The 23469-nt window shown below is 39.6% G+C and overlaps 1 protein-coding gene across 1 annotated transcript in view; it reads left to right on the top strand.

The window, feature by feature from the left end:
* ELP3 (elongator acetyltransferase complex subunit 3) overlaps positions 1-22774 on the top strand; it is a 102267-nt gene extending 79493 nt beyond the window's left edge. The window contains exon 15 of the mRNA XM_058550435.1: positions 21237-22774. Within this exon, the coding sequence (XP_058406418.1) occupies positions 21237-21313 (77 nt within the window). The 3' untranslated portion in view covers positions 21314-22774. The remainder of the gene's footprint in view (positions 1-21236) is intronic.
* Positions 22775-23469: the final 695 nt, after the last annotated feature.

The raw sequence follows: 23469 nt of genomic DNA, 5'->3' as shown, positions 1-23469 counted from the left end.
ATGCCTAGAAAAGCTTTTCCTCATTTTGGCTTATCTATTTGCTGCTAATGGACACAGGAAGCCTGCTGCATGCAAACCAGTTTGTGCCACGTTGTGCATATGTTAATATAGGACTTCTCAGAAAGGAAGGGAAAAGATTGTTTGCTCTTTTATACTTTCTATTTCATCCCTTTACGTAATTTATCTTTTAATAAATTACCCCCTAATTAAATGCGCATTGTTAGGGTTCTATATATTCCTCTATTTCTTCCACATGAACAAGGATCATACATATTTCTTTTTTTGGTGCATGTTCCAACAGGATTATGTTGTTGTGGTGGTTAATATCTTTCTTTTTAAAGAGAATAGATACAACATAAAATATTGCTTTACTACAAGAACTTTATTAATTTTGGCATCATTATTAATCAGACTAGCATTGATGACATAGAGTACTATTTTGCTACGTAACAAATTAGCTAAATGTTTGCTAAACTAGCAATTAGGTGTCTGTATTGCAACTGGACTGTGAAGGCATTGTTGCAAAGCTCCTCTCAGGACTTATTATTCCCTGACTTGATTTTTACTCATTTGTACGTGAATCAGGTACCAGTTCATAGTACGCTGCATATCAAGTGCATTAGACCCATTGCACACTTGGCATCACATGACTGTATTAATTATGGCACGTTTTTCAAATATTCCTGAATAGGCCACTGCTGAGTTTCCACTGTTTGGATTCTTTGGGCAACTGAATTTTTGGTCACATTTCCTAGGCAGAAGCTAGTGATACTGGTAGACAGTGGCTTATTGGCACTTGAGGAACAGCATTTGGTGAGTGCTGTTGCTCTTCCCAGGTCCATGCTCTTGAGTCTTGTGTCTCAGACACGTGCACATTAAAGTCTTGGAGGATAGCCTTACTAATGTTGACACATTTAAATTTGTAGACTTTTCCTCCCCGTTCTTGATCTTCTTAGTTTATGGATATTAGGATTGATGGTTATACAATTCTCCTTGGGAAGAGGAATAGTGTTATATCATGTGGTTCCAAATAATATTCCTGAGAGGCCTGGGAGCTTTGATATAAATGACTGCCTTTATTGTAAAGTTAGACACTTCACAGGCTTTTTTCTGAGGAAGGAAATCTTCCCCGAAGTGGTCTAGCCTACACTGTTCATCATCTGCTGTCTGTTATAGTTTGTTGCAATGTTAACTCCTTATCAATGTAACATTCATATGATTACTACTGTTCTTTTCTCTAAATATTTTACATTGCTATAATCCATTCAATTTGATAAAGCTTTTCTCTTTTAGATCTGTTAGAGGCAGGGATTTGGCAGATTCTTCCCTTTTAGGTGAACAGATAACTAAATAATGCTGGAAAATATTGATGCTGCCTTCCTTAGCAGCAACCAAGATACTGGTTTTATAGAGCCTTTTACTTTGGGCATTTCTAGTTTCAGCAGGACATACACAGGGAATTTCTTATTCTTTGGTCAGTCTAACTTAAGCTCTGACCAAACACATTTCCAAGACTTGACCTGGTGGATTTAGGGTTTTAGATTGTGGCCGTGGGATAATGTTTCCTTGTGCACCTCATCCTCTACCTACCTAAGCATCTAGTCCAGTTCGTCCACCATTTATGAATGAATCACTGATGTTCAGTATACCAGTCCAGAAGCCCCAGATCTATACTCTAGGTGATCTGTTACCTCTTACTGCAAATCTTACTAATTAGTGTTTGTTTTGGTTATTTATTCCTGTGTAACACACCACCCCAAAATTTAGTGGCTTTAAAACAACCATTTTATTTGCCCAGTGATTCTGTGGGTCAGAAATTCAGCAGGGCATAGAGAGGATGGCTCATCTCTGTTCCACAATGTCTAGGGCCTCGGCTGGAGTGGCTTGAATGGCTGGCAGCTGGCTGGAGTGGCTTGTCTGACATCTCACTTTTAGCTGATAGCGGGTCCTTGGTTGAGACTGTCAACATGAGCACCTTGGTTCTCATAGCATGAAGGCTGGCTTCTAAGAGGAAGGAAGCAAAGGCCTGGGCTTGGAAGTCTCAGAACATCTCATATTCATTATCTATTGCTGTATAATAAATTACCACAAAACTTAGTGGCTGAAAACAACAAGCAGTTATCTCACAGTTTCTGTAGGTCAGGAATCTATAAGTGACTTAGCTGGGTGCCTGTGGCTCTGTATCTCATAAAGCTGCATTCAAGGTGTCAGCCAGGGCTGTAATCATTTCAAGATTCAGTTGAGGTTGAAGGATCCACTTCCAAGTTCACTGTGTGGTTTTTGGCAGGCTTCAGTTCTTCACAGGCCATTGGTCTTAGGTCCACACTTTCTCACCATGCCACATGAGCCTCTTTGTAGGGCTGCTCATCACATGGCAGCTTGCCTCGCCCGGCAGAATGATCACAGAGACAGAGAACCCCTTTGAAATGGAAGCCATAGTCTTTATAACCTAGTCTCAGCAGAGAGTCAACGAGTCCCTCCTGGCCTTAAGGGGAAGGCATTACATGAGACTGTGAATACTAATAGACAGTGAACTTCAGGGGTCATCTTAGAGACTGGGTACCACAATGTGACTTCTGCCCCCATTCTGTTGCTTGAAGAAGTCATTCGGCCAGCCCAAACTTAAAGGGAAAGGAAATAAATTCCACTTCTCGAAGAGAGAGGATCTGGTGGTGTCCATCTTTGGATACTAATAGAATACATTTTCATTAACTTGCAGTTAATAGGCATCCAGTCCCTTTCTACAGGAAACTTCATTTAGCCTTCTCCCAGGAAGGACTGTCTTTGGGCATACCTAGCTTTAAGGATTCTTGTCCCAATCCCAATATCATATTTTCATATAGCCAATCATGGCAACACAATTACACCTAACCGTGCTAAGCAGAGTTTGGCAAGCCCCATAAGAAGCACCTGCCTCTGAACTTTTGTCTGCCATTTCTCTTCCATGAGGACATTCCTCTCCTTCCGTTACAAGCCTATCTAAATGTCTGATGCTTTAGGTCTATGATAATGGCCATTTATATCTTCCTTCTAGGTTATGGAATATAGAAAGACCATCTTTGGACTGAGGGTACATGGTTTCCCACTGGAGATATCTTACCCTAATCTGCATCCTTTCCCCCCACAAACACTTGAAGATAGTTAATGAACCTTAAAGTCTTTTTTTTTTCCCCGTTTGGGGAGGTTCTAAATGCTATATAACATAAAATCTTCCATTATAACCATTTTTAAGTATACAATTCAGGGCCATTAGTTACATTCACAATGTTGTGCAACCATCACGAGTATTTCCAAGACATTTTCATGACCCCAAACAGAAACTCTGTACTCATTAAGCAATAATTCCCAATTCCCCATCTCTCTAGCCTTTGGTAACCTCTAATCTACTTTCTGTCTCTCTGAAGTCAAATCATACATTATGTGTCCTTTTGTGTCTGGCTTATTTCACTTAGCATGTCATCAAGGTTCATCCATGCTATAATATGTATCAGATTTTGCTTCCTTTTTAAGGCTGAATAATATTCTTTTGTGTATACACACACACACACACATTTGGGTTATTCCTATCTTTTGGCTATTGTGAATAATGTTGCTATGACATTGGTTTCCAAATAATTATTCAAGTCCCTGCTTTCAGTTTCTCTGTGTATATACCCAGAAGTGGAGTTGCTGGATCAAATGGTAATTCGGTTTAACTTTCTGAGGAATTGCCAAACTGTTTTTTTGTTTGTTTGGTTTTTATTTATTTATTTATTTATTTGTGAGGAAGATCAGCCCTGAGCTAACATCCATGCCAATCCTCCTCTTTTTGCTGAGGAAGACCGGCCCTAGGCTAACATCTATTGCCAATCCTCCTCCTTTTTTTCCCTTTTTCTCCCCAAAGCCCCAGTAGATAGTTGTATGTCATAGTTGCACATCCTTCTAGTTTCTGTATGTGGGACACGGCCTCAGCATGGCCAGACAAGCGGTGTGTCCGTGTGCATCTGGTGCGCGCCCAGGATCCGAACCCGGGCCATCAGTAGCAGAGCACGCGCACTTAACTGCTAAGCCACGGGGCCAGCCCCCAAACTGTTTTCAATAGGGGCTGCATCGTTTTATAGTCCCATCAACAGTGCAGAAGGGTTCCAGTTTTTCCACATCCTTGCCAACACTTGTTATTTTCCTGTTTTTTTTTTTTAATAGCCATCCTAGTGGGTGTGAAGTGATGTTTTCTTAGGGTTTTAACTTATAATTCCTTGAGGACTGATGATGTTGAATATCTTTTCATGTGCTTATTTGTCATTTGCGTATCTTCTTTAGAAAAAATGTCTATTCAAGTCCTTTGCTCATTTTTTAATTGGGTTGTTTGTTTTGTTGTTGTTGTTGTAGGAATTCTTTATGATTTCTGGATACTAGACCCTTATAAGATCTGTGATTTGCAAATATTTTCTCCCATATGTATTCATAAAACATAGTGTCTTTAGTTTTCTTTGTGGTGTCTTTCTTTGTCTGGCTTCGGTATCAAGGTATTGCTAGCTTTTTTGGATGAGTTAGGAAATGTCCCTCCTCTTCAGTTTTTTGGAAGCATTTGAGAAGGATTGGTGTAATTATCTAAACGTTTGGGAGAAATCACGAGTAAAGCTATCTGGTCCTCGGCTTTTCTTTGTTGGGAGGTTTTTAATTACTGATATCTCCTTACTTGTTATAGGACTGTATAGAATTTCTGTTTCTTCTTGAGTCAGTTTTTGTAGTTTGTGTTTCTATGAATTTGTCCATTTCAACTAGGTTATCCAATGTGTTGGTGTACATACACATTCATATTGTTGTTCACAATTTCTCTTATAGTCCTTTTTATTTGTCAAGTCAGTAGTAATGTCTCTTCTTTCATTTCTAATTTTAGTGATTTGAGTCTTTTTTTCTTTGTACTTTTTTTCATACTTTGTATGATTTCAATCTTTTTACATTTATTAAGACTTGTTTTATGGCCTGATATATGATCTAACCTGGAGAATGCTACTTGTCCATTGTGGAAAATGTGTATTCTGCTGTTTTTGGTGATGTGTTCTGTATATGTCTGTTAGATCTAAGTGGTTTAAAGTGTTGGTCAAGTCCTCTCTTTCGTTATTAATCTTCTGTCTGATTTTTCTATCCACTATTGAAAATGAGTATTGAAGTCTCCAACCCTTATTGTAGAACTATCTGTTTCTCCCTTCAATTCTGTCCATTTTTGCTTCATTTTTTGGGGGGCTCTGTTGTTAGGTTTATATATGTTTATAATTAATAAACCTTAATGAATTGAACCTTTTATCAATATATAATGTCCTTTGTCTCTTGTAAACTTTTTTGACTTAAAATGTGTTTTGTTTGATAATAATATATCCATCCCAGCTCTCTTTTAGTTACTAGTTGTTTTCTTAGTGATTACCTTGGGGATTACAGTTAAAAAATTTATAACAACCTAGTTTGAATAATACCAATTTAGTTTTAATAGTATGCATCTGCTCCTATACATCTCTGTCTCTCTTTTACATTGTTATTGTCACATATTGCATCTTTAGACATGTGTGTCGATTAACATAAATTATAATGATTGTTTTATGAATTTGCCTTTTAAATTATATAGGAAAAAAGAGGAGTTACAAACCAAAAGTACAGTAATACTGGCTTTTATATTTACGTATGTAGTTACCTTTACCAGTGTTTTTTATTTATTCATTCATATGGCTTTGAGTCTGATGTCCTTTCAGTTCAGCCTGAAGGATTCTTGTAGGGTAGGTCGAGTGGTAACAAACTTCCTTAGCTTTGTTTATCTGGAAATGTCTTAATTTCTCCTTTATCCTTGAGAGATACTTTTGCCAGATATAGAATTCTTGTTTGATAGTTTTTTTCTTTCAGCACTTTAAATGTCTTCACACTGCCTTCTGACCTCCATGGTTTCTGATACCAGCTGTTAATCTAATTGAGGATCCCTCATGTGTGATGAGTCACTTCTGTCTTGCTGCTTTCAAGATTCTCTCTCTCTTTAGCTTTTGGCAATTTGACTATAATGTGCCTCGGTATGAATCTCTCTGAGTTTATCCTGCTTGGAATTTGTTGAGCTTCTTAGAAGTGTAGATTCATGTCTTTCATCCAGTTTGGAAAGTTTTTGGCCATTATTTTTGTTTCTTCCCTTTATTGCTCTCCTCTCCCTCTGAGACTCCTATGATATGTCTGTTGGTATGCTTGATGGTGTCCCTCAGGTCCCTTCGGTTCTGTTCATTTTTCCTCATTCTTTTTTCCTTCTGCTCCTTAGACTGGATAAATTCAATTTCATTATCTTTGAGTTCACTGATTCTGTTTTCTCCCTGTTCAAATCTTCCATTGAACCCCTCTAGTAAATTTTTTAATTTTAGCTATTGTACGATTCAGCTCTAGTATTTCTATTTGGTTTCTTTTTATAATTTCTGTCTCTTTATTGACATTCCTTCTTTGTTCATACAGTATTCTGATTTCCTTTAGTTCTTTTTCTTTTTCTTTTAATTGAAATTATATTTGACATATAACATTGTGTAAGTTTAAGGTGTACAACATGTTGATTTGATACATTTATGTGTTGCAATATGATTGCTGTTGTAGCATTGCTAACACCTCTAACACATCACAAATATATCATTTCTTCTTTGCGGTGGGAATAAGTAAGATCTAGTCTCTTAGCAAATTTGATGTTTATAATACAATATTGTCATCTGTAATCACTATACTGTGCATTAAATCTCCAGGATTTATTTCTCTACAAGTTGCAAGTTTGTAGTCTTAAATACCATCTCTCCTATACCCCCACCCCCTAGCCCCTGGAAACCACCATTCTAGTCTGTTTTTAGGAGTTCAGCTTTTTTAGATTTCACATATAAGTGATGCTATACAGTATTTGTCTTTCTCTTGCTGACTTATATCACTTAGTATAATGTCCTCTTGGTCCATCCATGTTGTTGCAAATGGCGAGATTTCCTTATTTCTCCTGGCTGAGTAATGTTCCATTGTATATATATCTACCACAACTTCTTTATCCATTCATCCACTGACAGACACTTAGATTGTTTCCATATCTAAGCTATTATGAATAAAGGTGCAATAAACATGGGAGTGCATATATCTCTTCAATATCCTGTTTTCATTTCCTTTGGATAGATACCCAGAATTGGAATTGCTGTATCATATGGTAGTTCTATTTTTAATTTTTTGAGGAACCTCCATACGGTTTTCCATAGTGGCCGCTCCAATCTACATTCCCACCAACAGTGCTCAAAGTTTCCCTTTTCTCCACATCCTCTCCAACACATGTTATCATCACTTGTCTTCTTGGGGAAGGCCATTCTAACAGGTGTGAGGTGATAGCTCATTGTGGTTTTGATTTGCATTTCCCTGATGACTAGTGATGCTAAGCACCTTTTCATATACCTGTTGGCCATTTGAATGTCTTCTTTGTAAAAATGTCTGTTTAGTTCCTCTGCCCATTTTTTAATCAGATTGTTTTTTTGTTATTGAGTTGTACGAGTTCTTTATACATTTTGGATATTAACTCCTTATCTAGTGTATGGTTTGCAGATATTTTCTCCCATTTCTGTAGGTTGCCTTTTCATTTTGTTGATTATTTATTTTGCTATACAGACGCTTTTTAGTTTGATGTAGTCCCACTTGTTGATTTTTGCTTTTGTTATTTGTGCTCCTGTAGTTCTTTGTCCATGGTTTCCTTTAGCTCCTTGAGCATGTTTAATACAGTTGACTTTGCCTACTGATTCCAGTGTCTAGGCTTCCTCAGGCATAGTTTCCGTCAAATTCTTATTTGCCTGTTTTTTGTATGCTTTGCAATTTTTTGCTGAGAACTGCACATTTGAGTAGATTCTCTCCCTCCTCAGGGATTGCTCTTGAGGGCTGCAGTCATCCAGTTGTATAGTGACTTTTCCAAACTATTTTTGCAAAGTCAGTATTTTTTGTTGTGTGTGGTCACTAAAATTTCTGTTCTGTCATCTCTGCAATCAGCCTGTGACCTGACAAGGATTTCCCCAAATGTCTGGATCTTTAAAAAAGGAGGGGATGGTGTATGTCTCTTCAAATCTTACAATAGACACCCCGGGGAATCCAGCACAGCAAGGAGGGGCCAAAGCAAAGGCAAGAATCTGCGCTAGTCCCTCCAGGAACCTCCAAATGAAACAGTGCACAGCCTCAAATTTTTGGAGGACAAGGGCTTACTGCCCACCCTGGCTCCAGCTAGCCGCTCTAGGAATGGGGGATGGGAGGTGGTTCACATCTGCTGCTCTCTTACCAAAGTTCTCCGCCTCTCCCTTTATCAGGCACTCCCCTGGTTGCTGTAAGCATCTTTTCAGGTTCTAGTGTCCCAAAAGAGTTGGTTCTGATTGCTTTTTCCAGCTTAATGGTTGTTTCAGTGGAGGTACTGATCTCTGGAGTTTCCTACTCTACCATTTTCTTTCTTAAAGTCTATTTTTTAAAAGACTATAAATAGAAGGGATCCCTCTTCCTACCAGCTTATAGTTGGCACAGTCTTTAACTTCTGCAGAGACACACTAATGATTTGGGACATGAGCAACGTAGTGAGAAGGATCTGTGACATAACAAACATTCTGTGCTGGCGGGAACAGAGCCACTCCATTTTTGAATTAGATGATTCTGACCCCTCACATGTCAGACTCCCTGTGACGAAAAAACCTTTCTAAGATCTGCGAGATAACCCACCAGCATCATCCTACTCTAAGTTACCACAGTAGCTTCTATTTAGATTCTCTCTACTTGCTTTATAAGTTACCTACTTTTACTTTTTGTTCATTTTTACTTTATTATTATCTTGGTATAGGCATTTCAGAATGGATAGTGGAAGCTTTAGGCTGCTGGGTAGCAGGTTGGATCTTATACCTCTCCTGAGATAGTCTCTGTGTCTTCCAAGGTGTTGGAGAATAATGTATTAATGTGCTGTATAATGACTTGAAATAGCTACTTTGAAGAGCTAAGATTACACATGGGTAACCTTGTAAGATATATATATATATATATATCTTGATCAAATATTTACTGAGTATGTACTAGGAGCCTGGAGGTTAAACAGTTTTATCTCCTGGAATTTTCAAGGAAAGAAAAACTCTGGCCTAATAATTTAGACATTTCATGTCTGAAGTAGGAAAATAAATTAGAAATGTAGAGGTGCACTCCTGTTCTTTGACACTACCTTTGTTCAGACACGAAGCTGTCCTTCATCCTTAGTTATATATATATTTATATATATATATATATATTTTTTTTTTTTTTTTTAACAGAGTAGGAAAAAATTCTGTTTCAAAGATTTAGGCCATTGAGTTAATTGGTTCATTTTCAAACATTCAGAAGAAAAACCTTTCCCCAACTCTCATATCAGTGTGCATTGTTGAAGAGTGAAATATTGCCCTCTTACTAAGAGATCAATGAGATATAATAAAGTCTCATTTCAGTAGCAAATGAATGAAACTGATGAATCCATTTGCCTTGTATTAATGCTGCTAGGCATATATCAAGTACTCAATAGTTGATTAACTGAACCCAAAAGTAATTAAGACACAGTTTCTTTAATTTCTTTTTATTTCACTGATTTTTTTTATTAAATGATCATGAATTATCATCTCAATTTTTTGCATCTAATCAGAAAAATCAGAGGTTTAAGTTTCAAAGGATAGATTTAGCATATTTTTTTCTCTCTTCAAGTTTGGCTTTAGGAATGTGATGTGGACTCAATTTTAATTTGGTCCAACACATAACTAAGGATGAAGGACAGCTTCGTGTCTGAACAAAGGTAGTGTCAAAGAACAGGAGTGCACCTCCACATTTCTAATTTATTTTCCTACTTCAGACATGAAAATGTCTAAATTATTAGGCCAGAGTTTTTCTTTCCTTGAAGAATTCCAGGAGATAAAACTGTTTAACCTCCAGGCTCCTAGGACATACTCAGTAAATATTTGATCAATTAAACTTCTTTAATTATTTCTTCTCTATTAAATCGCATTAGTAATTTCATGTTTTTTCTTTGCCCAGTTGGAATCACTAAACCCAAGAAGTTCATTATATGTTAAACAATGAATTGTTTAACCAATGCCTGTGTAATCCCCACTTAGGTCAAAAACATAGCCAGCATCCAAGATGTGCCCCCTGTTGACCCTTCCCAATCGTCCCCTCCCCACTCTTTGCCTTCTTCCTTCTCCCCAGTAGCCTAACTTTTTTGGTATTTTCTTCCATGTTTTTCTTATTTTCCACTACCTAATTATGAATCCTCTTGACTATATAATTTAGTTTTGTTGTTTTTGATGTTAGCTAAGTGGGATCATTTTAGTGTATTTTTGTTGTTGTTCTGACTACTTTTGTGCGACATTGTGTGTGAGATTGAGTCACGTTGCCTGTGACTGTGTTCATTCATTTTCATTGATATGTAGGATTCCATTATGCAAATATCTCACAATTGATCTGTTTTACTCTTGCTGGGTATTTGGTAGTTTCTAGTTTGGGCTTGTGAATATTCTTGTATATTTTCCCTGGGACCCATAAACACACATTTCTGTGAAATCTATACCTAGGAGTGGCATTGCCTAATTATAAGAATTACATATGTTCACCTGTAAGAGTCTGCAAAGTGGTTTTCTAAAGTGCTACCAATTTTCAGTCCCACCAGGAATGTACAAGAGTTTAAGTTGGTCAGTATGATGAGTATGTAGTGAGTATTTCTTTGTAGTTTTAATTTACATTCCCTGATTACTATTGAAGTTGTATTGGCCATTTAGATATCCTCTTTTCTGAAGTTTCTGTATGTGTGATATATTTTTTTTTAAATTCATAAGATATTATCATTGCTATTATTGTTGTTGTTACATACAGTCAGTATTCATTTAGATTTAGTAGTATATGTACCACTTCCTTTGCTCTTCAATCCTTGCTGCATCTGTAAGGTAGTTTCTTCATTTTCATTGATATATAGGATTCCATGATGTGGATATATCACAATTTATCTGTTTTACTATTGATGGGTATTTGGGTAATTTGCAACTACTGTTTTCTTTGTGCCTAAAGAATTTATTTTAGCAATAATCTCCAAGTAACAAATTATTCATTTTCATTATATGAAATGTCTTTATTTTGCTTCATTCTTGAAGGAAGTTTTCACTGAGTATAGAATTCTGGGTTTGTATTTTTTTCCTTTTAGCACCTTGAAGCTGTCTTTCCACTGTCTTCTGGCTTTTAATGATGCAGTTAAAAAGTCAGATGTCTGCCTTTGAGGATATTCCTCTGGCTGCTTTAATGATTTTTTTTTAATATCATCTTTGTTTTTAGACTGTCTGTTTTCTCCAGTTTCACTACAATGTTTCTAGGTCTGGATTTCCTCTGCTTGGGCTTGCTTATTAGGCTTCATGGGGCTTAATTGGTGAGTTGATTTTTTTTTTTAATTAGTTCTGAGTAATTTTCAGCCTCTGACTCATATATTGACTCTATCCCATTCTCTCCCCCATTCTTCCTGGGACTCCAATTAAACATGTTAGACCTACTCATTGTATCCATTGTGTCTCAAACCCACCCCCGCTTCTGCCCCCCTGCATTATTTTGTTTCTCCATGCTTCATTGTTGATAGTTTTCTTTTGGCTTACTTGACTAATTCAGTCTAATCTACTGCTAAACTCATCCATTGATGCCTTAGTCCTTATTTTATTTTTCAATTCTCTGATTTCTGGTATCTTTTTCAATTCTGTTATATCATGTTATAGTTTCCTAATGCTTTTAAACATTCTTAAATTCAGCTTCTATCTCCATGAACACAGTAAGCATAGCTCTTCTACAGTCTGTATCAATGATTTCAAATCTGGAGTCCCTGCAGTCTCTTGTTTCTTATTATAGTGTCTTGTCTCAAAGTGTACCTCATTGCTTTTTATTATTTGCTGAGCATTTTATGAGAGAATTTGCTTTCAGGAATACTTCAAGACCTAGATGATGTTAGCTTCCTCCAAGGAGGATCTCTGTTTCCTTTTGCCAGGCCTCTGAAAGCACTAGTTATCCAGGAATAAGGCTTGACGTTTATCTAGGTCATCTAGATGACGCCCCCTTCCCCACCCCACCCACCCCCACCAGCAGTCCCTCCCCCTGCTTCAAAGTGGAGCCCTGAGAGAACAGTCCCGGATGGAGGTTGTTAGGCTGGGGTCTGTGCCTTTGCCAGGCTCTGAGTTCAGAGCTCTTGTTCTTCCCCCTCCTTGCGTCTGGGAAGCAACTCTGCCTTCCGTTGCTCCTCCCCCTCCCACAGCGTGGGCCACAGCCCTTTGTTGAGGAGAGTGAGGTGAGGAGTGTCACAGCCGGTTCTTGGCTTCTGGTGGCCACAGGATTCCTACCCAGTCCCACCTGTCTCCCGCCGGCCTTTGTCGTTCTCAGCTGCCCTTCCTGGACTGGTAAATGCTACTAGTAGAGGCAGAAAAGCCTCTACTCCTTTCTTGATGCTCACATTTTCTTATTCTCTGCCTGATATTCAATAACTGCTGGGCCTTTGATTTTTTTTGTTTAGTGGAAGCATTTTAAATTTTGTCCAAATTTTTAAATTATCCCCAACTGGAAAGTTGATCCTAATCATTTAGTCTGCCATAATCAAGCCTGAAGTCACCTTCTTTTCTTTAAGCTTAAATACTCCTGACTTGTCTGCCCTTCCTCTAGGATCTATTTCCCATCATTGTTCTTTGTTGCATTTTTCCTCGCAAACTCCATATTGTGTTTCTCTTTGTTTTAAAAAGGGTGACCACAGTTTATCAAGTGGTTGCTAAAAAGTATCCCCCCTTCCCAATAGTTCTTACATTTGTAAGCCATATCTGTTTACACAGGTTTTTATAGCCTGCCTATGTTATCAGACCCTTTTATATGACTTATTCTTCTGTTTCTCACCAAGCCCTGGTAGTGAAAATGGAAATAAGGTCACCATGTTTGTTTTGTCTAGTGATTTATCAAACAAAGGACACTGAAAAACTGGAGGTAAGGTGATCAAAACAAGTCAAATGTCCTTTCTGTACTGTGCTGTTACCAGAGCAGATGATGTTTATAGCCAGAATGGGTGAAGCAGAGTCAGAGATTACCCATAACACAGGCGCCATAGCTCATTAGAAATACTCTGTGAGCCATGGAGTCAAGCATGCTGGGTCTGAGTTATGGTTCTCCTTCCTAGCTGTGTGACCTTGACTTATGACCCCTTCTGAAACTCACATTCCTCATAGGGTAATAATTCTAATCTTGTTAGGTTTTAAATTAAGTTGGTGTGTGTCCAGCTTCTAGCATGCAATGCCTGGCGTGTATTTAAGTGCTCAGAAATGTGTCTTCCTCCTCTAGCTTTATACTTTATAGTCAACCAACTATAAAGTTGTTGCTTCTTTTGTTGGTTGTTTTGAGATGGAGTTAGAATCACAAGCTGGGTCAAATTTAGGTTCATTTCCTGCTCCTAACTTATTTTCTCTTTTAAAGGGAAATGTGTTTATTTTCCGTGTCCTAGGCCTTTACATGGTGATGGATTTACTCCCTTAGAAAGAAAGGGCTGGAGTAATGTGGAGAAGCAAAGAGTTGTCTTACAGCCCCTTCAGGTATCACATTGACTAGTTTACTCTTTTTGTGTACTTCCTCCTCCTATGTTTTCTAAAATAGAATCAGAGTAGAATTTAACTAAACAGCTAGGTTTGTTCCATTTTCATCTTTGATTAATCTTTTTAAGGTTTTGTGATTCCTCCCCCCCATTTTTATTAAAGAGCATCGAGCAACCCATAATTAACCTGCTCCTATAGCCAGCAGCGAGGCAGTTGGCATGTACATTTTATGTGATTGCCTTTCTTTCCTCAAATATTAGAGTAAGGAAAACTGTGTCTTAAGCTAAATGGTACACATCTTTCAAAGATGGGGAGAGGGGATCAGAAAGCAGAAGGCTTTTTTGTCCGTTGTGAAGGGCTTGAGGCTTGAAGGCATTTGGTACAGAAAAAAGATCAGAGAAGTGCTTGTAGCCCCTGGTCTCCCCAGGTTGGAGGTTCATTGGAGCAATAAGCCGGGGATCATGGTGGGGAGAGGGAAAGGGGGCTTTCCCTCCAAGTGCTGACCAGCTCTCTGCTGCTCTCATCTGTCTGGAGTGAACAGTGTCCTCTGCCTTAATTTAACACTCTGCCCTGGGGCTGCATTCTATCTGAAGTACCTGCAGCTAACACGTCACCTATCATGTTAATAACTTAATTTTTAATATCTAAAGTTTATGCACATACACAAAAGCTTATTTTATTCTCCCAAAGAGTATGCGTCCTAGGGCAGAGGTGTAGGCCAGTGAGGTAAACAGAGAGGCTGGTCACTAAAGCCAAGTCTCAGAGTATCACTCTAGGCATGTCTCAAGGTATTCTTTTTTCACCTTATCTCATTTCATCATCATCACAGCTGGTAACGTGGGGAAGATAAAAATATTTATCCTGCCTCCAAAGGTAGGAAAGAGGCCCTTGTGATATAGGTAAATTCTGGCTGTGGGTTAGGTAACTTGGAGGATCCAACAAAGTAAGCATTTGGACCACCCCACTTCTCCTCGTCCTTAATGCTCTACTAACAACTGTCAGCTCTATAATAGGGCACCCTGGGGACTGCTGCATATATAAATCCCCAACCCGGGCATTTAGCAGAATCACACGCAGCTGATCGGATGGAGAACTCAGTTACTTGTACAGCCCGCTGCGTCTCTCCTCAAGGGCAGGAGCAGTGTTATGCTGGGCCTGTGAGACAGCCTGCCCACGTCAGTCCAGGAGGTTGGCTGACGTCAGCTGTGAAATGTAATTGCTTTTTCTTGGCTGGCTAACAAAAGGAAAGTTACTGTGACGAGGACTGTCTAGGAGCCCTACTAAACTTGGAGAGGAGAGCAGAGTGTGGCCTTCACCCAGCCCTGGTGACAACGTGTTCCCATCTAAGCTGGCTAAGAATACTAATACTTTTGCCAGCCTATTCTGCAGATTATAGAAACTGGAGGAAATCTTTCTTGCATGAAACAAGAGGCACAAAGAAAGACAAATGGGTAATATTTTTGTTTAGTTGTTTAAGTAAGAAAAGGTTGGAGTCCAGGCTGGCTAGAGGTCAAACTTCTTTCCCCAAAATACTTAACGCGTCCCAGAGGGTCCAGAAGTAGACTTTCCATCTCAGTGCTATTGCATGTTATTGAAAAGAAGGACAGGAGCTCAAAAATAGACCTTTCCTTCAAAAAGGCACATAGCAAAGCCTGGGTGCCTCTCCTCAAGCGCTTAGTTTCTAGGGCCCATCCCCTGTATAACAGCAAAAGTAGAGAGCCCCAGGAGCCTGTGTGCGCCGTTGGAATCATTACTGAGGAATGCCGAGTTGTACCCCCATAAAGCTGTTCTTTTAACAGGCAAGCTTAGGAAACCAGGGCACTCAAGACCGTTGATCTCTGCAGTTATCCAAGGGCTGTTTAGTCCTGTGTGGTTGTAAGGAAGTGCTGCTCTCTCACCTCTGCAGCTATTGATAGTGGACAGACGTAGGTTGCGGCATGTTTTGAAGTAAAGCACTTTGACTAGCTGCACATCTTCAGTCTGGTAATTACTAGTAAAGAAGATTACCATCATCTTTGTTTAAAAGAGGAGAATTAAGTGAGCTGAGCAGAACCAAAAGGAGACATTAAATATATTTTCTGACTTCACATAAGCAGAAAGCTGGAAGCATTAGAATTCTGATAGATAAATTGATAATTGTTGAAGCTGGGTAATGGGTATATGGAGGTCAGATATACTATCACCTCTTCTTTTGTGTATTTAAAATTCTCCATGGAATTGTTTTAAGTCCATGGAAAATGACATCTGTTTTGTAAAATTAGAGTGAAAGTATAAGAAGCCAGAAATATTTCTGAAAAATATAGGGGAAGTTTTTATTAGATAGAGATAATGGTATAAATCAGAAAGCTACCTCTACATTTTTAGCTAACAAGGTAGGAAATTTGTAACTAAATTAAGAAGCCCTGCCCTTTATCCCTTTACATTGAGTCATTCCCACTACCTGGCACCTAATATACAGCCAGTTCTTTTTTTCTTTGTAGGTGCACAACATAACAATAACTGAATACTGTACAATAAATCTGCAAGCAGTTATTGCATATTGATCATATGTCCGACACTGTACTAAGCCCTAATGACAGAAGTCATTGACTTCAAGGAGCTTACATTCTAGGAGGTAAGATAGACGTGCAGGTGAAATAAAGCACAGCATGGTTACTAAAGCAATAGAACATCTAGCATGGAGAGAGGGGGTTATGAATTCCAGCTTCTTTGTGGACAGGGGAAGTGTGTGCAGAGGTCTCCTGGTGGTGGTGGTGTCTGAGTTGGGGGTTCAAGGATGAATGGGCATGTACTGTGCTGAGGGGCAGCACTGAAGGGGCAGCAGCAAAGCCAACATGTGGACTAGTGAAATTATACCTGGTGTGGTAATCCTGGACTGTAAGTAGTAAGGTCAGTTTTGGCAGGAACTAAAGCTGAAGAGATAAACCAGAGACTTGGCCTGAAAGACTTTGTATATCAGGCTGCGGAATTTGAGCTTTATCTTAGAACACACCATTAGCAATTTTAAATAGGAGAGTGGCATGGTCAGAATTACCACTCCGGATTATGATTTTAAATGGTGACTTGACCTCATGTGTTTATCTCTTCCTGTCCTCAAGCTTACATGTTATTTATAATATTTTCAGTTACAAGTAACAGAAAACTCAATTCAAAATGGCTTAAACTCAACATGGATGAACCTTGGAGGTATTATGCCTCCAAGTGAAATAAGCCAATCACAAAAGGACAAATACTGTGTGATTCCCACTTACATGAACTACCTAGAGTAAGCAAACTCACAGAGACAAAGTAGAATGGTGGTTGCTAGGGACAGGGGGAAGGGGGAGTAGGTTGCTATTATTAAATGGATACGGGGTTTTGCAAGATGAAACAAGTTCTGGACATGGGTAGTGTTGAGAGTTGCACAACAATGTGAATGTACCTAATACCACTGTCTCCATTTTCCCACTCTGCCATTCTCCACACATCTCTGCTTTGTCCTCAGCCAACTCCCCTTGCAAGACTACTACCCCAGTCAGAAATTACTTTCCAAAACAATATCCAAGAAAAGAGACCATCTTTCTCTGTGTCTTTTTTCAAGAGCAAGAAAGGCCTCCAAAATCACATATTACTCAGGATCTCCACTTGAATGTCTATAGCCATTTTATCTGCAGCATGGCCAAAACCGAGCTCTTGTTTTCCCCCTACACTCCTTCTTCTCACCATCTTTCTGGTCTCAGTAAATAGGAACTCCTTCCTCCAGACCTTTCCTTACGCAGACCAAAAACCTTAGAGTCATCTTAGACCCCTCTGTTTATGTCACACCCTACATCAATCAACAAATTCTTTTGACTCTGCCTTAAAATTAAATGTTTCCAGATTCCAGCTGCTTTTCACCACTGTGACTCTGCTTTGAGCCACCACCATCTCTTGTGTAGATTATTACAAGAGCTTCTTAACTGGTCTCCCTATTTCTGCCCTTGATCATTTATTCATTGAACAAATATTTATTGAGTACTTAATAATGTGCCAGGCATTGCTCTGGGTACCAGCAGTTCTGCAGTGAACAGACAGATGAAAATCCCTGCCCTCCTGGAGCTTTCATTCTGTTCTCAAAACAGCAGGCAGAGTGATCTCTTTCAGATATGTCAATCATGGCACTCCTTTGGTCAAAACCCTTAGATTCACCTGCCCATGCTAGTAGTCTCTATGTGTAACTGAAGATGAGGAAAAGTCAGGTTTGAATTTTGAAGTGCCTGTGCCTCTACTGAATGCTGTTGTGTCACACAGCATAGTTCAGTTTGAATGTGGATTTTAAAGTGGGAGAAAGGGAGGTGGAAAAATAGTTTCTAGCAAGTAGGATTCTAGAAATGGAAAGTACTGCACTGAATGACTTCAGAGGCATCTGTATACTACAGTGATGGCTCTGGTAATGGTTTCTTAACCACCTGCCTCTCATCCTACCCCTGCTACCTTATTTCACTGAATTCTTTGGACAAATTGAGTTCTCAAAACACATTGAAATATCTATTAAATAAATGTGCCCCCTCTTGAGATTTTTTTTCAATTGAGATATATATGCAATAAAGTACACCATTTTAAGTTGTACCACTTGATTAATTTTTCCATGTGTATGTTCCCATGTAACTACTAACCCAGATCAAGGTATAACATTTTCAGTACTCCAGAAGACCCCCTTGTTCCCTCTCTCAGTCCACATCTTCCAAATGTAACCAGTATTTTGACTTCTATCACCATAAAATTTGTTTTGCCTGTGTGTGAACTTTGTGTTGATGTACTCTTTTATATCTTATTTCTTTCATGGAAAATTAGTTCTGTGAGAGTCATTCTTGTTGTTGCAGATAGCTATAGTTCCTTCTTTTTTCATTGCTGTATAGTATTCCATTGTGTGAAAATACTACAACTTATCCATTCGGTTGATAGATACTTGGGTTATTTCCTGTTTGGGATATTATGACTAACATGTCTTTTGTTGGATGTAAGCAATTTTTTCCCCCACTCAGGAGTGTAATTTCTGGGTCATAGGATATGCTTATGGATATAGTGACTTTAGGAGATAGTGCAAACAACAAAATGGTTGTACCCCTCTGAGAGTTTTGAGATGTCTTCCTGTATTCAGTGAGTCTGAACTGCTGCCTGATCCATTATTTGTTCTTCATGTTTTTGTCTTCCCTTTGCTGTACCCCAAGCCACAGTGTTGAACAAAAGTAATGATTAGAACACAAAGACAAGGTGAAATTGTGCAAGATGGAATATCAGTAATCTTGGGATTAAAAGGGAAATTCTCCAGTGACCTGATACAGTTCTGTTACCTCCATCACATCAGTTTCATTTCCATTTTCTTAATACTTGAGAAATTTTGAAGGTGGTAGGAAACAAAACATTGGTGGGAAATTTTCTTCCTAAATAGCAAATGTTTGGGCTAAAGAATTAGGCTGGACTTGGAAGAGCTAACAGTTATTTGATTTCATGCACAATACTGATCACTAGGAATACAAAGTGATGAACAAGATAGAGCTTATGCTGTGTAGGGAGCAGACCAGTGATCGTAGTCCACCATGGGGAGACCGGGGCGGGGGGCCGAAGCACTGTAAAGAAAAACTCTATTGTTTTCATTTACATCACACACAGTACTCTCTGAATACTACAGCACTACTGACACCAGATGTGTGGGTTTTCCACACATCAAGCAATTCTGCAACACCAGCTGGGGGTGTTGCAGAATTAAGCTATGGTTTAGCTTAATTCTGACACTATCTCCAGGGACTCCAAAGGTTAAGGGCTCAGTTCCCCAAGACTGGCCCCACTTCAGATGCCAATCACAAGTCCAGGTTGTTACCTGTGCTTCTGAGCAACAGGCTATAAATCAGAGGTTCCCACCTTCTTGGGTTTGATGAATTTGCTAGAGGGAACAGCATGAGCAAAGCCTGGAAGCTAGAGAAAGAGCTAAACACACCCAGGGAAAAATTAAAACTTCACTGAGGCTGAAGCATAGTGTTTAAGGGGAGAGCAGTAGCAAGAGATGAAGCTAGAATTGAGATGAAGCTAGAATTATAATCGGGAAGCAGATCATGAAAAACTTGAAAATGACAACAGTCAATGTTTCTGAGGAATTGGCCCTTTCCAGACGCTGGGCTAATCACATGTCGTGGACTATCTCATTTCATACTCAACATCCTTAAACATGAGTACATTACTGTTGTTGTTACGTGCCATCAACTCAGCTCTGACTCCTGGCGACCTTGTGAATGAGTGATGTCCACAATGTCCTGACCTCAGCAGCCCTACTCAGCTCCTGTAGACTCAGGCCTATGGCTTCCTTTATGGAGTCAACCCATCTCATATTTGGTCTTCCTCTGTTCCTGCTGCCTTCTACTTTTTCCAGCATTATTGTCTTTTCCAAAGAATCCTGCTGTCACGTGATGTGCCCACAGGAGGACAGCCTCAATTTTATCATTTTTGCCTCCACCAATAGTTCAGGCTTAATTTGCTCTAGGACTCACTTGTTCATCTTTCTGGCAGTCCAGGGTATTTGTAGAGCTCTCCTCCAACACCATATTTCAAATGAACCAATTTTTTTCCTGTCAGCCTTCTTCACTGTCCAGCTCTCACACCCGTACATAGTAATTGGGAATACGAGGGTGTGGCTAATCTTGGCCTTGTTCTCTAATGACACTTCCTTACACTTGATGATCTTTCCTAATTCCTTCATTGCTGCCCTATTACAGAAGATAAAATGGAGGTTCAGGGAAATTAAGTAATTGGCCCAGGCCACAGACCTATAAAATGGCAGGTCTAGGTCTTAAACTCATGTGTAACGGGTCAAAAGCCCATTGTCTTAATCACTCCTATGGATACTACCCTATCCTCCTATGAGCTCAGCTTCTTACATTTGATTGTGTTTTATTTTAGAGGTAATATTTAGGATAGTGTTCTCAAACTTAATATATAGATTCCTTTTAAAGAAAAAAAAAATTCGTGGACCTTTAGTATTGACTTAAATCAGCTACTGTTCCTTAAAGGTTGCAAACATAAAACTGGTCTAAACTCCTGGTGCTTATACTGCGCATATAACAAGATAAATATACCAATTAATACAAACAAAACTAATAAAATGCAAATTAACATTAATGTGACTGATGGTGATATTTTGCTGAAATTGTCGCTCACGGTGAGTGAGTGTGGCACTGACGCTAAAGCGCAGGTTCTTTCTTCCTTCAGCATGCCTTTGCTGCCCGTGGCTCTCTGGAGATCCCCTGTTCCTGCACCTCTTCTCTCTTTCAAACTTCCAGGAAACTGTAGTACTGTTGGTCTTCACTGGGAGTGTAGACGGCTCACCCATTAAATCCCCCTCTTTGCATTCAGCTGTGACACCTGAAGCAGTGCTGCATGATGCCAGCAGGCTTGTAAATACACAGGCTCTGAAGTGCAGAGTTTCTATATTTTAATGCAGCTGGAATTCAAAGAAATGAAACTGTTGCAAACTTATTAAAATAGGATTCCATCTTGACTGGAATTTGGTCTGTGAATGAGAGTGGGAGAGGGAAGGTGTATGGCTCAGAGGGGAGCCTCTGCTGGCTTTTGAGGGTTACTAAAGTTTTGCTTAGTAGAGGCTCTTCTTACTTTTGTTTTTCTGCTTCTTCACAGGGGTCGGCACCAGGAATTATTACAGAAAGATTGGTTACAGATTACAAGGCCCGTACATGGTAAAGACACTAAAATAACAGCCACACTAGTCCACCTTGGTGTAGTATCCTCCCTGGCGAAAAAGAAAGATTCATGATATCTTGAATACTCAGCAGAGAGGCTGAGCAAAGCAAATGGACCTCCCCTGTCCCCCTGGCAAGGAGCTTCACTCTCTTCCTGCAGCTGTGGAGACTGGAAACTGCTTTTAGGACCAGGCCAGGCATCTGCTGACCAAGCCTGCAGAGCCTCTGGTGCTCAGAGCTCCCGTGCTGCCCTCTCCTGTGTGTTGTCAAGAAGTCTTATCAGTTTGTGAGGTTTAAGTCATGTATCCAATTTCTAAATTCTCCCTGAGGCTTGCTTTGACTCAGACAAAAGCAAATTAATCAACTCATTTGGACACTATAATTCATGAAATAAAACTAGCTGTTGTCATTTGAGGAGTAAACTTAGGAGTAGGTTATTTATAATATACTATAGGGACAAAAAGTTCAGGTTGGAACATATGAGAACTATCAGACTTTGATCCCTGGCCTTTAACTACATATGCATTCCTGCACCAGAAAATGAGTTTTTGTTTTCATGGAAATCATTTTGTTTCCTGTGCCAATGTATGAAATAACAGTGTGACGGGGAGAGAGGAATTGAGGTTTTAGGTTTGTGTTTCAAGCTTGAAACCAGCCTTCTCCATTCAGGAGTCTACTATCTACAATGGGCCATTACACACATCCTTTGTTTCACATTTTCTATTGTCTGTGCTTCCCACACTTGACAACTGCGAAACAACGTGAGCAGCACTCATGCCGGGAGAAGCGTTTGGCTTCCCCTTTTGTGTGTCCTGAGCAGGCAGAGTCTGACATGCACGGGTCTGAGGTTGTGTGGCCCGAAGTCAAGATTCGCTTCTTGAACAGAAGCTGTTCCCTGCATTTTAATTCTTTAAGATGGATTTTGGTTTGTTTTAAAGGGAGAAAGGTAAAGAGTTCAACTCATATATGAAAGCAAAGAAATGGAAAACAGGCCCAAATCTAAAAATAGGAAAAAGATTGGCTTTTTCAAAGGTTCATCTTATAGAACTGCCTCTTTGTAACTTCTGGGTAATCTACTAAGGAGAGGGTCAGTTCTTACCCCTGCGCCCCTTGGCTTCTGTGGCATTTTACAAAGGTTTATTAAATGGAATTGATTCCCCTCAAAGCTTTGAAAAATAAATGCTTCAACATACAAAGAAGAATCATGTAAGGTTTTTACTCTCCCTGTAAATGCAGTGACATTTGCCATGAATTTACAGCTGTGGGTTTCCCGTCTGTGGCGCTTTATCTCCTCCTGGGTACTATTTGCCATTTCATTAAACTGCCACCAGGCAGATGGCATTGGCTGGTTTGTGGGCTCACTGGGGAACTACACAGGCTTTCCATGAGTACAGTTTAGGGAATTCAGCTACTTCTCAATTATGCTTGTTTTCCCTATAAAAATGAAACTATTAAACTAATAAAGCATACACCATACTGGCTGTTAGCGCAAGTGATTGGAGAGAGAGTTGAGTGTGTGCTGCTCCCTGACTGCTGGCCCAGGCTTGCCTCTTCCTGCACCGTGACCTTGACTTACACAAGAGTTTCTGGGCCTCCATTTTCCCATCTGTTCTGTCTACCTACATGGATCAAAACATGTAATGTACGAACCTGTCCTTTGTAAAATTGTAAAAAGGCATTCACATGTAAGGTTTACTTGAAAAGATAATTTAGAGCAAGATTTTAAAACAAAATTGCCTCGGAACTTGCACATTTCTAATGCCTCTCAGTCATTTTTTATCTGTATTTTCATCTCAGAGCTGAGAATACCTCCTTTTTGGCTCATCCTCAGCCTTTCTTGGAGTGAGTCTCGTAGCCTTGTGCTAAGCTGTGGAACCTTTAAAGTGTCACCAGTGGGGCAGAGCTCTTGCAGCCTTTCTGCCACTAGAAGCCTCAGCTTCTCTCCTGACTGCAAGGACTTTGCCTGGTGTCCGTGGTACTTGGCGCCTCCGTGGCCTGGCCGGCCTGGCCCTCCAGAGGTGTGTGCTCTTCAGTCCAACCGGCTGCCTCGTAAGAAAGATCAGCTGGCGTGATCCTGCCAGCCTCAACACGAAACCTTAAAGCAACAGCTTGTGTTTCTGATCTGTATTGAACAACTCCTTAGCAACTGCCTCAAACCCACTCAGATAGCT

Source organism: Diceros bicornis, chromosome 11, assembly GCF_020826845.1.
Source record: "Diceros bicornis minor isolate mBicDic1 chromosome 11, mDicBic1.mat.cur, whole genome shotgun sequence".
Classification (NCBI taxonomy): Eukaryota; Metazoa; Chordata; class Mammalia; order Perissodactyla; family Rhinocerotidae; genus Diceros; species Diceros bicornis.
The sequence above is the reverse complement of the archived record's forward strand: the minus strand, read 5'-3'. Positions and strand labels throughout refer to the sequence as shown.